Source organism: Rana temporaria, chromosome 3 (assembly GCF_905171775.1).
Source record: "Rana temporaria chromosome 3, aRanTem1.1, whole genome shotgun sequence".
NCBI classification, from domain to species: domain Eukaryota; kingdom Metazoa; phylum Chordata; class Amphibia; order Anura; family Ranidae; genus Rana; species Rana temporaria.
In genome coordinates, this window is record NC_053491.1 from 473,448,440 (window position 1) to 473,465,152 (window position 16,713).

Consider the following 16,713-nt stretch of genomic DNA (forward strand, 5'->3'; position numbering starts at 1 on the left):
TTGCAGGCAACATATAATGTCTCGGGGCGGCTGGGTGTCCAGGCCTCTGATCCTCAGAGCCCTGTGTGCTCTGACGAAATCAATGGCCGTGTCCTCCGGCCGTTCTAGGAGGCTGTTAAACACTCTCTGGAGGACAGGCACAATTTGGTCGGTATCCACCGTTTCCGGTATTCCACGTACTCTAATATTGTTGCGCCTCCCTCTGTTGTCGAGGTCTTCTAAATGCCTGCTCACCTCTATGAAATGGAGGGTTTGTGTAGACACAGCCCTATCCAGCCTCTGAATCGCTCTGTCCCTGTGTCTCCCATTCGTCTCTGCTGTGGCCATCTTGTCTTGCAGAAGGAGGAGGCTAGTTTTCAAGTCAGTAATTGCGGCTGAGAAGGAGGCCTTGATATCTGCCGCAAATCTGGACATATCCGCATAGGTTAGAGGGTGATCAGCCCGTGCGCTCTTTCTGCCAGAGTCCTCAGCCACCGATTGTGAGTCCTCGCTGAAGTCCTCATCCGCATGGACAGGCGCCATCTTTCCTCCCGCTGTGATCTTCAGCACCGTGGCCTGACTTCTGAATAAATCAGAGATTTTTCGCACAGAACTGGCTGCCGACGATCGCCTGGAATGAGTGTGGTGTGAGTGGCGACTCTGCTTGTTCATCCTAATGTGATCCCCATGCAGAGAGATGGGTTAGGGCCGCAAAACCGACGAAGCTCTCAAGCTAAGCTGCCATCTCTCCCGCGCCCCACACATTATAACCAAAATAATAAGTTTTACAAGCTCATTATTACTGTATATTGAATGCAACAATATATCATATAATCAAGAAGAGATAAAGTGACTGACCATATACTATTCATGCAAACGTGTGGGCCATCACACATGCTAGTAGAGATAATGGCTGAAAAAAAGTACGTAAAATATGAAGCAGGCAGTAGATGGACTCAACAGGACACAAAACAGGAGGAATTTTCCAGTATAGTTTAATCAATGTTTCAGCAGGGCACCCAATCTTTCTCAAGATGATGAAAACAAATATTTTTATTTTACTATATACTTATAAATGAGTTTTCCCTAAAATATATTTTTGATTCTTATATTTTTACATACAGTATATAAAGTGAAAAAAGAAAAAAAATCCAACATATATAAAAAGTATCTTTTCAGGATCTTGTCCTGGTTTAGATATATAGACAAAGTCCTCAGGATCTAAGGAAGAGGCCCTGTAATTTGTGGACAGTCCGAGACAAAACATTTACATTCTGATATTTACAAGTGAAAGTGACCCTCATAAGTCCACTTTTCTGCCCGGGGGACAAATTAAAACTCAAGTAGATGTTCTTTTGTAAAACATAAATCTTATGTAAGTAATAAATATAAAAGGAATCACATATATAAATATAAAAGGACATGTAAAATGTCAGTTTGAGAACTTATAAACCAAAAAAAAAGACATTATAGTTTAAACAATTTCTAACGAATCTAGGAAATGTAATTAACTGTTTTCTATTTTATATTTTTTTATGTTTGTCAGTAGGTTTCATTGGAGATTTGAATTAAACATTCCACTGAGTATTCAGACAGAAACTGTTCTTATAAATACGAGCAACTGTGTATAATAACACCACATGGACTTAAGCTCTTACTATTTAAGAGACTGATACTATACCAGAAAAGCCTGCAAGAAAAATCTAAATGACTCTCAAAGTACTTCTAAATATCTATTTCTTATTGATGCAATGCTAATAAATCACTTCAGTTGCATGAAGTAGAATTAAGGAAATGTTATCACAATAAGAATATATCTTTTTTTTTTTATCTTTTACAATAAGAATATATCTACAGAATTAAGTGTGCAGCTTTATTTTCATTCAGAAAGCTATCTTGTAACTTACAAAACTATCACCATTATAACGTTACCACCTAAAATGTCACTTTGTTTTCCCATTTTTGTTTTCATTTTTTATTTACTTTAATCAGTTAAAACACAGAGTTATTTTCACATTTAGCTGAGGGCCTATTAAAATTGACAACTTTTTTTTATACCATGATATGATACCGAACTGTTGTTTTTTTTTTTTTGTGGCAAACATTGCTTTATTCTTGTGACATTGTTTTAAAAAAGGGTATTTGATTTAAAAAAAAAAACAACAAAAAAAAACTAACAAAACTTTTATGATGAAATAGTATTTTTTTTTTTTATATTTTAAAGGCAATTATTTTATTTTTTTTAAGTTTGATCAGTGAAGATTCTAATACAACCACCATTGCTTTGGAAATAAAATAACAAAAAAAATTGTAGCAACAGTTCTAAAAGCCCTGCTGATTGCGAAAGCTAAACCTGTGTGTGATGCTGACACAGAAAGAACTTAAGATGTATGAGGTAAGTCCTGCGTCCTGAACTAATAAAGACATTACCAAGAGAAAATGAAATGCAAAAGAAGTATTAATAGTAGAGTTTTATTTGTTCCTTTTACTTATGCATTTGGTCAAACAGGAAAAGGTTTCCATGCCTCTAGTAGCAATGTTAGTAAATTCCACTCTTTATTGTGACCTTTTCTTTTTTTAGATTTATCTAAAGATGTTTTCCTTTTTTTTTGGGCAAAAACAAATGTTACCTACGCTTAGTAAACAAGAAAAAAAGGGGGAGATTACAGTAAGTTGCAAAATGTTTTTTACCTTAATGCAGGGAATGCATTAAGGGGGAAAAAATACTTTTAAGCCACTTTAAACATGATTGGACAATTGAAATTAACTCAGATTCACCCTGTGTATTTTTGTTCTTGCAATGTGAGCATTGGCTATGTTAAGTGAACAGAGTTTACTAACTTAACAAATCCACCAGGCCCTAAAGTACAGATATAAAATGATTAGAGTTACAAAAGGGAAATAATGTATATGCCAAATAGGGAAAAAGAGAACCCCAAGTCCCCAAACAAGGAGCCTGGAGTAGGGGGATATTTGGTGTGTCATATAATGTAGACATGTGTAATTCATTTCATTCTGTTTAATGAAGATCGACAAATTTGTTAATTTGGAAATATCTGAATTAACGAAAAAACTTTAACAAATGTTTCCAAATATTTGTAAATTTGAATATTCGTCAATTAGAAAAATTTGAAATTTGAAAATCCAAAGACCAGAAAATTTAAAAATTTGAAAGAATAACTAACTAAAATTATAACTATTACTAACTATTAAATGATAGGTATTGGAATTTCCTTTCATATTTGGCTGTTAGTGAACGTAACAAATACAAATTTATCCGAAGTTATGATATATTCAAAATAACGAATGTTGTATCTAAACAAATAAAACAAAATGAATTAATAATAAATAATAATAATAATAATAATAATAATAATAATAATAATAATAATAATAATAATAATAATAACAACTTATTATTTTTATAATTATTATTATTATTATTATTATTATTATTATTATTTACTATTAGTTTGTTCCATTTCATTTGTTTAGATGCGGAATTCGTTATTTCAGATAATTCATAACTTGATAAATTCGGATTCGGATAAATTTGTATTTGTTACGTTCACTAACAGCCACATTTGAAAGGAAATTCCAATACTTATAATTTAATAGTTAGTTACTATTAGTTTGTTAGTTATTCTTTAGAATTTTCAGATTTCCTTTCTTATTTTCGGATTTTTGAATTTTCAAATATTACGAATTTTTGAATTGTGATCATAATGAATGACCCGAAAGACAAAACAAAAACAAAAAAAAATCAAATTAAACAAAAATGAAAACAAACAAATGTGTTTGCAGTGCGCATTTCTAATATAATACACACAAAAGTAAATAAAATAATAATCTAAAATTTAACAAAATATTTATTAGAGTATAAAATATATAACTCTGATAAAAAAAATGATCCATATATATACATGTGATAAAGGTTTGTAAATTACACAATGTAGAGCCTAGTGGACCTACATATTTCACATAAATCTTGTGCTCCTTCAGGATCCACAAGCTCTCTATTAAAAATATCTTTATGCTGGTCACCCAGACCACAGGATTCTTCAATGTGGATGGATTTACTTTACTTTAGCACCCACAGCTCCTCTCTGGCCTTAGTCCTCAGGCTGTTTACGGCCTCTTGCAGTCACACATGTTCTGGCTGCCTCCTGCAGACCCTCTGACTCCTGCAGACCCCCTGTCTTTTATGGGGTGGAGCAGTCTCCAACTGGGAGCCATGAGGTCTTACCATACCCAAAGAGTGTGCTCACGTGAGCACACATTCTGCTGGTCCACAAAACCTGGACACAGTGTTGGAGATCCCGTCCCACCCAAGACACTATGGTATCTCCAAACTACATAGCACCATGCTGGAGTACCGAAACCTGGAGAAACCTGCAAAAGTAGTTTTCTCCAGTCCACATCTATGCTCTACAGTCTTGCACCAAGCCAATATGCATACCCTGTGTCCCCCAAACTACCAATTTTACAGTGACAACATCTCCTACTGTCACAGTATATATGTTTTAAGTTTGGGGAATAAAACTCAAGTATCAGGTGTATTTACAGCATGAGCAGCGCCAGTCCAAACTGTAGTTTTAAGGCGTGGCAGCCCACTTTTATTGAGTACAAATAAAGTTCACTTATATACCAGTTGCCCACGCAGGGGTTTCTTCCACAAACAAGAACACATGAAAATACCAAGCCATCTGGCTTACACGTTGGCAGCACTGCTGCTCCTCTTACCAGTCCTTTGACTGTGTCACTCAGCTCTTTCGCACACTTGGCTCTCTAGCCTTCAGTTGCAGCGCCCTGCTGCATGGCCCACCTCTGGCCTAGGAATTGGGGTTCTCCTGACACCCCTGATAGGAGCCGACCTGACTCCTGGGACCAAGATCCGCTGCCTTGGGGCTCTGGAGTCCTCTGACCCCTTGATGAGACCTCTGTCCCATGGCTTCTGGCTGGGGCCCCCATAAAGTATATGTTTTTATATAGATATCATATTTTCAGGAGAGGAATGTGACAATAGTCAGTATCTGAAGTAGATAATTATTGAGGGTATGGCCTTGGACCAAATGTATAGGAGGATAAGAAAACAAAATGTATAAGAGGATGTGGTAGTCTGTAGTATGCGCTGGATAGGAATGTGAAGAGTATGACAGTAAACAGTACAGTACGTGCAGTAAATGAGTGTGGAGGGTATGAAGGTGGGCAATATGGGCAGGAGAGAAATGTGGAGGTTATGACAGTGGATAGTATGTACAGGGGAGGAGTGTAGAGGGTATTACAGTTGGCAACCTGTGCAGGTTATTATTATGTGGATATGATAGCAGAAACTATATGCAGGAAAGGAGTATCATACAGTGAGGAAAAAAAGTATTTGATCCCCTGCTGATTTTATACGTTTGCCCACTGACAAAGAAATGATCAGTCTATAATTTTAATGGTAGGTTTATTTTAACAGTGTGAGACAGACTGCTTTGCTGTAGCAAATTGGATCATGCTCTGCTGGGGTTTTTTGCCTTCCTCTGGATCAACTGTGGGTATGGAGTTGGGTGTATGGGATTGTATTGTGTTTTTTATTTTGTTTGTTTATTTTTTTTGTGGTTGAACTGGATGGACTTGTGTCTTTTTTCAACCTGACTAACTATGTAACTATGTAACTATGTAACTATGTAACTAAATAAAAATTTCCAGAAAAATGCATTTTGAAAAAGTTATAAATTGATTTGCATTTTAATGAGTGAAATACATATTTTATCTCCTATCATTCAGCAAGATTTCTGGCTCCCAGGTGTCTTCTATACATGTAACAAGCTGAGATTAGGAGCACTCTCCTAAAGGGAGTAACAAACTCCTACAGCTTTTTACCTGTATAAAAGACACCTGTCCACAAAAGCAATCGGTCAATCAGATTCCAATCTCTTCACCATAGCCAAGACCAAAGAGCTGTCCAAGGATGTCAGGACAAGATTGTAGACCTACAAGGCTAGAATGGGCTACAAGACCATCGACAAGCAGTTTGGTGAGAGGGTGACAACAGTTGGTGTGATTATTTGCAAAATGAAAGAAACACAAAATAACCGTCAATCTCCCTTGGTCTGGGGCTCAATGTAAGATACCTCAATGCAATGAGGTATCAGCCCAGAACTATGCATATATTTGGTTAGAGGGGTGGTAGAATATATGAAAACAATAGGAGAATAATAAGAAAAATAACTATCTGGAAGTCATACAAGGTTAATGGTAACTGTTTTCTTGTATTATTAATATTCACACCTAGAATATGGAAATTATCCTGCAGTTTGTGTACATGTCCACAAACCTTGTTTGTCTAAAAATAAACAATGCACTTTCTTTTCTATTTAAAAGGAAACTATTGACCACAATCTGACTATGATCAGCAGAGTCATACTCTTGGGATTTCAGGGGCCTCCTCTCTTCCGAAGGATCCTCTTTAGTTTGTTTCTCATAATATATTGTGTGACAATGTATGGAAACCTCCAGACCATCACACTGGTGTCCTTCAGCAAGAACCTCCAAACTCCAATGTATACCTTCCTCACCCAACTCTCCATATCAGACATTCTTCTGAGTTCAGACATTGTACCTAGCTTGCTCTATGTTCTACTAAGTAATAGCGGTGTCATGTCCTTTTCCAGCTGTTTAGCTCAATTTTATCTCTTTATATTGACAGAAATCTATGACTTATTTCTCCTCACTGTGATGTCATATGATCGATTTATGGCTATCTGTAACCCTCTAATGTATAACAGCGTGATGAGCCATGGTTTCTGTGTGCAATTGATTGTTCTGTCATGGTCACTGAGCATTTTTATTTCACTGGTTGAATTCATAACAGTGTACAATTTATGGTTTTGTGGACCAAACATTATTGACCATTTTTTCTGTGATATGGAACCTCTTCTAGGTCTTTCTTGTTCTGACATCTCCACGGTTCAGATAGAAATTATAATCTTATCTATTCCCGGAATTATATTTCCATTTGGCTTTATTATCATATCTTACATTAAAATTATTTACAGCATTCTAAGAATTTCATCAACTACAGGCAGGCAGAAAGCCTTCTCAACTTGCAGTTCTCACTTGGCTGTGGTCTCTATTTTTTATGGAACACTGTTCTTTACTTATGTACTGCCCACAAGAGGACAGCCTTGGAACCTGAGCAAAATTGTATCACTTTTGTACACTGTTTTCACTCCATTGATAAATCCAATTATCTATAGCTTGAGAAATAAAGATATTAAGTCAGCCTTAGTAAAATCTGTTCACAGCTTCCACTCAAATTTTCTTTCAAAGTAGATCAATTAAAACAAGTTAGGCCTCGTACACACGTCCGGGAATCTTGTCAGGAAAAAACAGTTGTTTTCCCTGATGATTTTCTTGGCAAGAAACTCTTGCCGCTGGAGTGTACTGACTTTCATTTCAAAAGAGCCGAGGTTCTCTTGAAAGGAAAGAACGCGGTGACGTCATTGCGTATGACGAGCGATACCCTTGCTTGCTTTACCCTACCTATACCGTGGAAGCTACCGTGCATGGGTCAAAGTCATTTCGAGCATGCGCGGGTTTCCACGGCGACAGGTAAGTATACACACTCTCGGGTTTCTCTTCAGGAAACGGTGCCAACAAGAATCTCGACGAGAAAAAAGAGAGCAGGTTCTCTTTTTTATCATCGAGATACTGGCCAGATTTCCAGACGAGAAACCTAAATGCCTCATACACACAAATGGAAATCTCGGCAAAAAGCAGTTTTCTGCTGTTTTTTGCAGAGAAACTCGGCCGTGTGTACAAGGCCTTACTTTTAAAGAAACAATTCATTTGGTCTCAGGTAGCAGAGTTTCTCTATTAAAAAATGACATGGAAAGTTGACAACATAAATGCTGTTTCATTTAATTCTTGTAAAAAAGTTTACGCTCTTGGTTTAGAACACCTTTTCCTTACATCTCCCCACTCCCTTAAAGCTTTAGACCCTTTAAAAATTGTATGCATGCCTTTTTTCATGTGTCTTCAGTCAGTTCTCTTCATCCTGCTATTCCTCATCCTAAATGCTGAAGAGAGTGGTGCCACATAATGACATTTCCTACATTTCGGTGTGCCTTGATAACCTGGGCTGAAAGGGAGATTGTTGAATTACAATGGGCATCATTGAACCTTGAGGCTGTGTTGACACTTAATACCGATGTGTTTCACAGCAATGGTGCATCTCCGTTCACCATTTCAGGTATGGTTTCAGCCCAAATTTCTGACTGAATTCAGACCTGAAATGGATCAAAAGACACAAAGGGCTCATGTGCAACACTCCGTGCGAGTGCTTCCGTCAGTATATCACTTCCTAAGTCCTGGAACCCAAGACCAATGGATCTGGCTATAGTAACCCCCAAGAACTAGACAACACCAGTCTTGGAGTACATCAGGAATAGCCTTCTTTATTTGAGATCTCACACAAAAAATATATACACAAAGATGACAATACAAACTGTAACCATAAACCTAATTAACATGAGCTAGTTTACTAATCATTTCCAGACTAGGTGACTCAGATATGACCTTTCAGCCTTGACGTCTCCTAGCTCACCGTCACAGAACCGATACAATACACATTATCATAAATATCAACACAGAACTCATTTACACAAAAGCAGAGTTAATTAGCACAAAAACAATGGGTGAAAGACTCTTAGAAGCCACACTAGACTTATTTACATTATAGCAGACAGCAGACAGACAGGTGGCTAAAGTTGATGACATTGGCATCTTCTAACAGTATGTGTCCCAACAGTATGAATCAGTCACTATTTCTAATATGGCATATACAGGGTTCCCATAGTCTGTGTGTCTTGGGGGGACATGGACCTGAATCCAAAGTAACACCATGTCAAGGGTCCTCAGGGATACACCTCACAAAGAGCACTGTTCCCCCAAAATCCAAAGCCCATAATCAGTGGGCAAGAGGCCATCATTTAGTCCCCTCAGAAAGCCTCTGTGCCGGGTGAGTCCATCACAGGCTCCATAGAGAGACAATCAAAATCTCCTGCTATTGTGAATTGGATGTGGCGAACTCACATCCAATTCACAATGGTGTGAACCCAGCCTAAAGGGGGGACTGTGCTGGAGAGAAGATGACTACAGCAGTTAGAATTGCATTGTTTTATTTTTATGAGCTGCATGTTAACATAATTTCCCCATGCACAAATTGGGCTTTAAAAATATGATTTAAATAGAATGCATTGTACCGGAAATATTCCAGTCTTGTAGTGATCATCTGCTGAATATTAAGTTACAACCTTTTTTATAAAGCTTCATTATCCACAACCAACTACCTGAAGTTGTCATGATGTCCTTCAGCTGCCAAAGTGGCTTGATTTACATCATTTAACCTTGACGAGTTACAGTGCTACATCATTTTGTGGGGGAAAATGTACTAAAACCGGTGCACACAAAATCTGATGCAGGTATGCGTAGTACCCAATCAGCTTCTAACTTCAGCTTACTCAATTAAGCTTTGACAATAAAGCCTGGAAGCTGATTGGTTTATATGCACCAGATTCTGTGTGCACCAGTTTTTGTAAACCCCCCCCCCCCCCAGTGAGTCTGCAGTCAAACTACATCGGAGATAGGGCAGTACAGAAACTGGAGCATTTTTATTTTCATGAGGTGACAGGAGACCAATTTTTAGATAATTTGCCCCAACTGGAATTGTACCTTAAGGGCCAGATTCACAGAGAAAGTACGCCGGCGTATCTACTGATACTCCGGCGTACTTTCAAATTTCCCACATCATATCTTTAGTTTGAATCCTCAAACCAAGATACGACGGCATTTGGGTAAGATCTGACAGGCGTACGGCATTGTACGTCTTCGTTTCTTAGATGCAATACTTCGGCACCCGCTGGGTGGAGTTTGCGTCGTTTTCCGCGTCGGGTATGCAAATTAGCGATTTACGACGATCCACGAACATAAGCGCGGCCATCGCATTTTCTAATGTCGTCTGTAGTCGGCTTTTTCCGGCGTATAGTTAAAGCTGGTATTTTGCGGCGTATAGATAGACTTGCCATGTTAAGTATGGCCGTCGTTCCCGCGTCAAAATTTTAATGTTTTATTTTTTTTGCGCAAGTCGTCCGTGAATAGGGATGGACGTAACTCACGTCTAAGTTAAAAAAATGACGTCGTTGCGACGTCATTTTGCGCAAAGCACGGCAGGAAATTTCTGGACGACGCATGTGCAGTTCATTCGGCATGGGGACGCGCTTCATTTAAATGAAACCCGCCCCCTGATCGCCGATTTTAATTCCGCCGCCAGAAATACACTACGCCGCCGTAACTTAAGGCACAAAATCGTTGAAGATTCGAAATTCCGCCAGGTAAGGTACGGCGGCGTAGCGTATCTCTGATACGCTGCGCGGATCCAATTCTCTCTGGATCTGGCCCTAAGAATATAAATAAAATAAAATGTATTTTACTGGAAAACACTCCAGTCTTGAAATGTCCATCTGCTGAATAAAATGTTACAACCTTTGTTCAGAAAGCCTCCTCATTTACTGCCAACTGGTCTGTTACACCACCACCACCACCACCGGCCTGAACCGTAGATATAAGGCAGGATGGATCCATGCTTTCATGTTGTTTATGCCAAATTCTGACCCTAACATATGAAGGTCCCAGCTAAAATCGAGACTCTTCAGATCAGGCAATGTTTTTTTTTTAAAGTGGACACCATAGAGATTGAAATAATGGCCGTTCCAATTTTTTATGTTATATGATATTAATAAAAAGGTCTAGGAATCACAAAATTTCAGTAAAATAGTAAATAGACTAAAGTTAATTTTAGGGCACGCAAATGCAATCATTTACCCAATTATTGGGGTAAAATATAAAATATTATGTTTCACTAAGTATATACTGTAGATACCCAAGATGTCAAACCTTAAATTTGCGTGAGCATTTAAAATAGTAACAAACCTCAGTACCCTACAGTTTAAAAGCCCCTTATAGATTAAAGAGGTGGTCTGGTGTTAGAAATAATGCTCTCACTCTGGCATGCACAGCAATGTGTAACATATGTACTGTATATCACAATCATAATTTTCATGTGTGGGTTTACATTTGTACATACATACATGTGTTTTTTTTGTTTTTTTTTGGGGGGGGGGGTGGATTTTATGTGCTTGATTGTAACTTTAATTTTGTATATATATATATATATATATATATATATATATATATATATATATATATATATATATATATATATATTTTTTTTTTCTTTACTGTATTTCATCACACAGGTGACAAAGGGTTCCCTGTGTGATGATGTTTTGGTTACAGTTTCTCTTTAATGAGACATCCAGGGTCTAAAAGACCCTGGATGTTTCCGCTTAAATCATCTAAATGTACTGCAGTGGAGATCACACTGCATTCCATTGTGTCCTGGCCATGCTGGCTGGGGAAAGTGAGATGGGGACCCAGAAGTGACTTCATACATGTCACTTCCGGGTCCGTAAGAAAAGGGGGAAGACAGCAGATGCATGTCTACTCAGCTCCATCCTCTCTACCCAAAGTGGGCACCCATTACTGGGGGTGTGTAGAAGCACCACCTCCTCAGTTGCCGGACTGCTTCCATCTGTCAGCCAGAAATCAGTCTGTCAAATATACCGTATTTATCTTCGTATAGCGCGCCCCGGCGTATAGCGCGGGCCCCCAACCTGGAAGGGAAATTTCGGAAAAAAAAAAATACTTACAGTCTGAATGCCCCTCGTTGGTGTCTTGCCCGGCACCCATCGGCAGCCTTGTCCGGCATCCATCTGCGGCCTTGGTGGTGTCCTCCCCGCTTCTCCCGTGCTGTTTTTGAGTCGATCCCCACTTCCCGCGCTGTGTTTGAGCGCCGCCGATGACATATACCGAGCGCAGTACACTCGGGCACGCTCGGCCACGCTCGGAGGCGGAACAGGTTGTGACCACGAGGGGAGTCGAGCCTGGCCGAGTGTACTCGAGTGTACTGCGCTCGGTATATGTCAGCGGCGGCATTCAAACACAGCGCAGGAATCGTATATCGGCGTATATCACGCACCCGCGATTTTCCCCTGAATTTAAGGGGAAAAAAGTGCGCAGTATACGCCGATAAATATGGTACATACAATCCTGGTGCTTGCACTGTGTGTAAAACCCCCAATGTCAGGTCAAGTTGATGTATGGACCTGACAGTGAAGGGACTGAGCTCATCCTGCTAGGGTGTTTGTTCCAATAAAAGGTTCTATCAGCATATCCCATTGGTAGTTGCCTTCAGTTGCATGGCAATTTTTTTATCTCTACAGAAGATGGTAGGACATTTATCTCTGCTCAGGTGGTGCGACATTTACAGGCTTTCATGGAGGTCCTGCAGAGTGAGATTGAGGAAGAATAGGTGACTTTGTGACTCATGCCTACAAGCTAGAATTTAGAGCCTTCGTCCTCAGCACTTATTGCATTCAATTGAAAATTCAGTTCCATAAACAAAGTGTACACTCTTGCAGGCCCCCAATCATCTTCTATCACAAGACGTGAATTTTCTAATGCTGGAGGACAAAAGGATTTATGGTTTTCTACTCAAGCTCCTTCACAGTCCCAAAACTGAATGACAGTGTTCACCCCATCTTAAGTCTCAAGAAGATCAACACGCTTTAAGCGATCGAGAAGGAGCATATGGAACCTGTGGAGCCTGTAATAGTATCTCTCCAGCTAGGAGTTTTTTTTGTTTTGTTTTTTAACATCAGTGGAAACTAAAGATGCTTACCTACACATTCCAGTTTTTCCACATGCTAAAGATTTTGCACTGGCTGCACGATGATGTCATGACACGTTGATGCCTGCATTAATGTGATGTGATGATGTAATAGTGCATGCACATAACCGTGTGGTCATACAATGTGGATTTACCCAGTACAACCAAGAGGGTGCCACCACATATTCTAACTCTCCTAATGGGACCTACCCACCAGATCTAGGCCAATAAAAAATAACACATTATAACCAAAATAATACGTTTTACAAGCTCATTATTACTGTATATTGAATGCAACAATTTATCATATAATCAAGAAGAGATAAAGTGACTGACCATATACTATTCATGCAAACGTGTGGGCCATCACACATGCTAGTAGGGATAATGGCTGAAAAAAGTACGTAAAATATGAAGCAGGCAGTAGATGGACTCAACAGGACACAAAACGGGAGTCATTTTCCAGTATAGTTTAATCAATGTTTTAGCAGGGAACCCAATCTTTCTCAAGATGATGAAAAAAATATATTTTTATTTTTATTTTACTATATACTTATAAATGAGTTTTCCCTAAAAAATATTTTTGATTCTTATATTTTTACATACAGTATATAAAGTGAAAAAAGAAAAAAAATCCAACATATATAAAAAGTATCTTTTCGGGATCTTGTCCTGGTTTAGATATATAGACAAAGTCCTCAGGATCTAAGGAAGAGGCCCCATAATTTGTGGACAGTCCGAGACAAAACATTTACATTCTGATATTTACAAGTGAAAGTGACCCTCATAAGTCCACTTTTCTGCCAGGGGGACAAATTAAAACTCAAGTAGATGTTCTTTTGTAAAACATAAATCTTATGTAAGTAATAAATATAAAAGGAAATCAAATAAGTAAATATAAAAGGAAATGTAAAATGTCAGTTTGAGAACTTATAAACCAAAAAAAAAGACATTATAGTTTAAACAATTTCTAACAAATCTAGGAAACGTAATTAACTGTTTTCTGTTTTATATTTTTTTATGTTTGTCAGTCGGTTTCATTGGAGATTTGAATTAAACATTCCACTGAGTATTCAGACAGGAACTGTTCTTATAAATACGAGTAACTGTGAATAATAACACCACATGGACTTAGGCTCTTACTATTTAAGAGACTGATACTATACCAGAAAAGCCTGCAAGAAAAATCTAAATGACTCTCAAAGTACTACTCATTCTCTATTTCTTATTGATGCAATGCTAATAAATCACTTCAGTTGCATGAAGTAGAATTAAGGACATTTTATCACAATAAGAATATATCTTTTTTTTTATATATATCTTTTACAATAAGAATATATCTACAGAATTAATTGTGCAGCTTTATTTTCATTCAGAAAGCTATCTTGTAACCTATAAAGCTATCACCATTATAAATTTACCACCTAAAATGCCACTCTGTTTTGCCATTTTTGTTATCATTTGTTTTCATTTTTAAAACCCAGAGTTATTTTCACATTTAGCTGAGGGCCTATTAAAACTGTTTTTTTTTTTATACCATGATATGATACCGAACTGTTGTTTTTTTGTGTGGCAAACATTGTTTTATTCTTGTGACATTGTTTTAAAAAAAAAGGTATTTGATTTAGTTATTAAATAAAAAAAAAAAAAACTAACAAAACTTTTATGAAGAATTTGTTTTTCTTTTGTATATTTTAAAGACTTTTTTTTTTTAAGTTTGATCAGTGAATATTCTAATACAACCACCATTGCTTTGGAAATAAAGTAAAATGACAAATTGTAGCAACAGTTCTAAAAGCCCTGCTGATTGCGAAAGCTAAACCTGTGGGTGATGCTGACACAGAAAGAACTTAAGATGTATGAGGTAAGTCCTGCGTCCTGAACTAATAAATACATTACCATGAGAAAATAAAATGCAGATCTGTAAGAATTTATAATGTATTCAACTAGTATTGGCAGATGGTCATTATATATGTATATCTGTTGTGCATACGGAAAATCCCTGTATAATGAATATAAAACAATAAAATAATATTGTAAAGAAAATAAAATGCAAAAGAAGTATTAATAGTAGAGTTTTATTTGTTCCTTTAATTTATGCATTTGGTCAAACAGGAAAAGGTTTTCATGCCTCTAGTAGCAATGTTAGTAAATTCCACTCTTTATTGTGACATTTTCTTTTTTTAGATTTATCTAAAGATGTTTTCCTTTTTTTTTTTAAATGATTAGATTAGATAAAATGATTAGCGTTACAAATGGGAAATAATGTATATGCCAAATAGGGAAAATGAGAACCCCAAGTCCCCAAACAAGGAGCCTGGAGTAGGGGGATGTTTGGTGTGTCATATAATGTAGACATGTGTAATTCATTTCATTCTGTTTAATGAAGATCGACAAATTTGTTAATTCGGAAATATCTGAATTAACTAAAACCCATTTAACAAATTTTTCCAAATATTTGTAAATTTGAATATTCGTAAATTAGAAAAATTTGAAATTTGAAAATCCAAAAACCAGAAAATTAAAAAATTTGAAAGAATAACTAACTAAAAATAACTTACCGTATTTATCGGTGTATAACACACACAGGTGTATAACACGCACCCTAACTTCAAGAGGGAAGTTTCAGGAAAAAAAAGTTCCACAGCCCCCTGCGTATAACACGCAGCCACAGTTTACCCTCTATTTTCAGGGTAAAAAAGTGAGTGTTATACGCCAATAAATACAGTAACTATTACTAACTATTAAATGATAGGTATTGGAATTTCCTTTCATATTTGGCTGTTAGTGAACGTAACAAATGCAAATTTATTCGAAGTTTTGAATTATCCAAAATAACGAATGCCGTATCTAAACAAATAAAACATAATGAATTAATAATAATAAATAACAATAATAATAATAATAATAATAATAACAACTAATTATTATTATTATTATTTACTATTAATGTGTTCCATTCCATTTGTTTAGATGCAGAATTAGTTATTTCAGATAATTCGTAACTTCGGATAAATTTGTATTTGTTACGTTCACTAACAGCCAAATTTGAAAGGAAATTCCAATACCTATAATTTAATAGTTAGTTACTATTAGTTTGTTAGTTAGTTATTCTTTAGAATTTTCAGATTTTCTTTCTTATTTTCAGATCTTTGAATTTTCAAATGTTCGAATTGTGATCATAATGAATGACCCGAAAGACAAAACAAAAAAAACAAACAAATGAAACGAAAATGAAAACAAACAAATGTTTTGGTAGTGCACATTTCTAATATAATACACAAAAAGGTAAATAAAATAATAATATAAAATGTAACAAAATATTTATTAGAGTATAAAATATATTTGTTAGTTGTTTCCCTCCTTTCTTCTCCTCTTTTTTTGCTCTCTCCCTGATTGAATCCTGTAAGTGTATCATTCACTACAAGACCTGCACCACTGGGAATTTTCGTTTTTGGCCATTTTCCTGCGACCTCATCAAGATCCCGTCGGGACTGCCTGCATTAGGAGACGTATCCGGTACGGAGACCAAGGAGGGCAGTTGGCCCACACATGCTCTGAGGACCCCCCACCGTATGGTGAGCTGCGGGTCTACATCAGCTGGTAAGCGTATTTAATCTACCCTTACGTTAACGATTATTTCCTGGGAGATGTGGTGATATTGGAATCTAGGAGAATATAAACACAATTCCTGTGTGTTTGATTGGGACGACAGAGGAGATAACGCTTTCCTCATCCATCCATGAGATTAACAACATCATGTCTATGTGTTGAATTTGGACTACACACTCCACTTTTATGGTGGCACTGATTGCTTTTTATATTTTTCTAATTTTTTGGTTACATGTTTAATGCATTTGCAATCTATAAACCTTTTGGTTATTTGGTCACTATGGGCCAAATTCTCAAAAACATGTGTACATTTAGGATTATCTAACTTATGTCATTTAAGTTACGGC

At 36.9% G+C, this 16,713-nt stretch overlaps 1 protein-coding gene across 1 annotated transcript; it reads left to right on the top strand.

Moving 5' to 3' along the window:
* The first annotated feature begins 2,365 nt into the window (after nt 1-2,365).
* On the top strand, nt 2,366-7,314 carry LOC120930679 (olfactory receptor 1-like). The gene is made up of 2 exons (XM_040341854.1): nt 2,366-2,374; nt 6,349-7,314. Exons 1-2 carry the CDS (start codon nt 2,366-2,368, stop codon nt 7,297-7,299), a joined length of 960 nt encoding a protein of 319 aa, XP_040197788.1. The 3' UTR covers nt 7,300-7,314.
* Nucleotides 7,315-16,713: the final 9,399 nt, after the last annotated feature.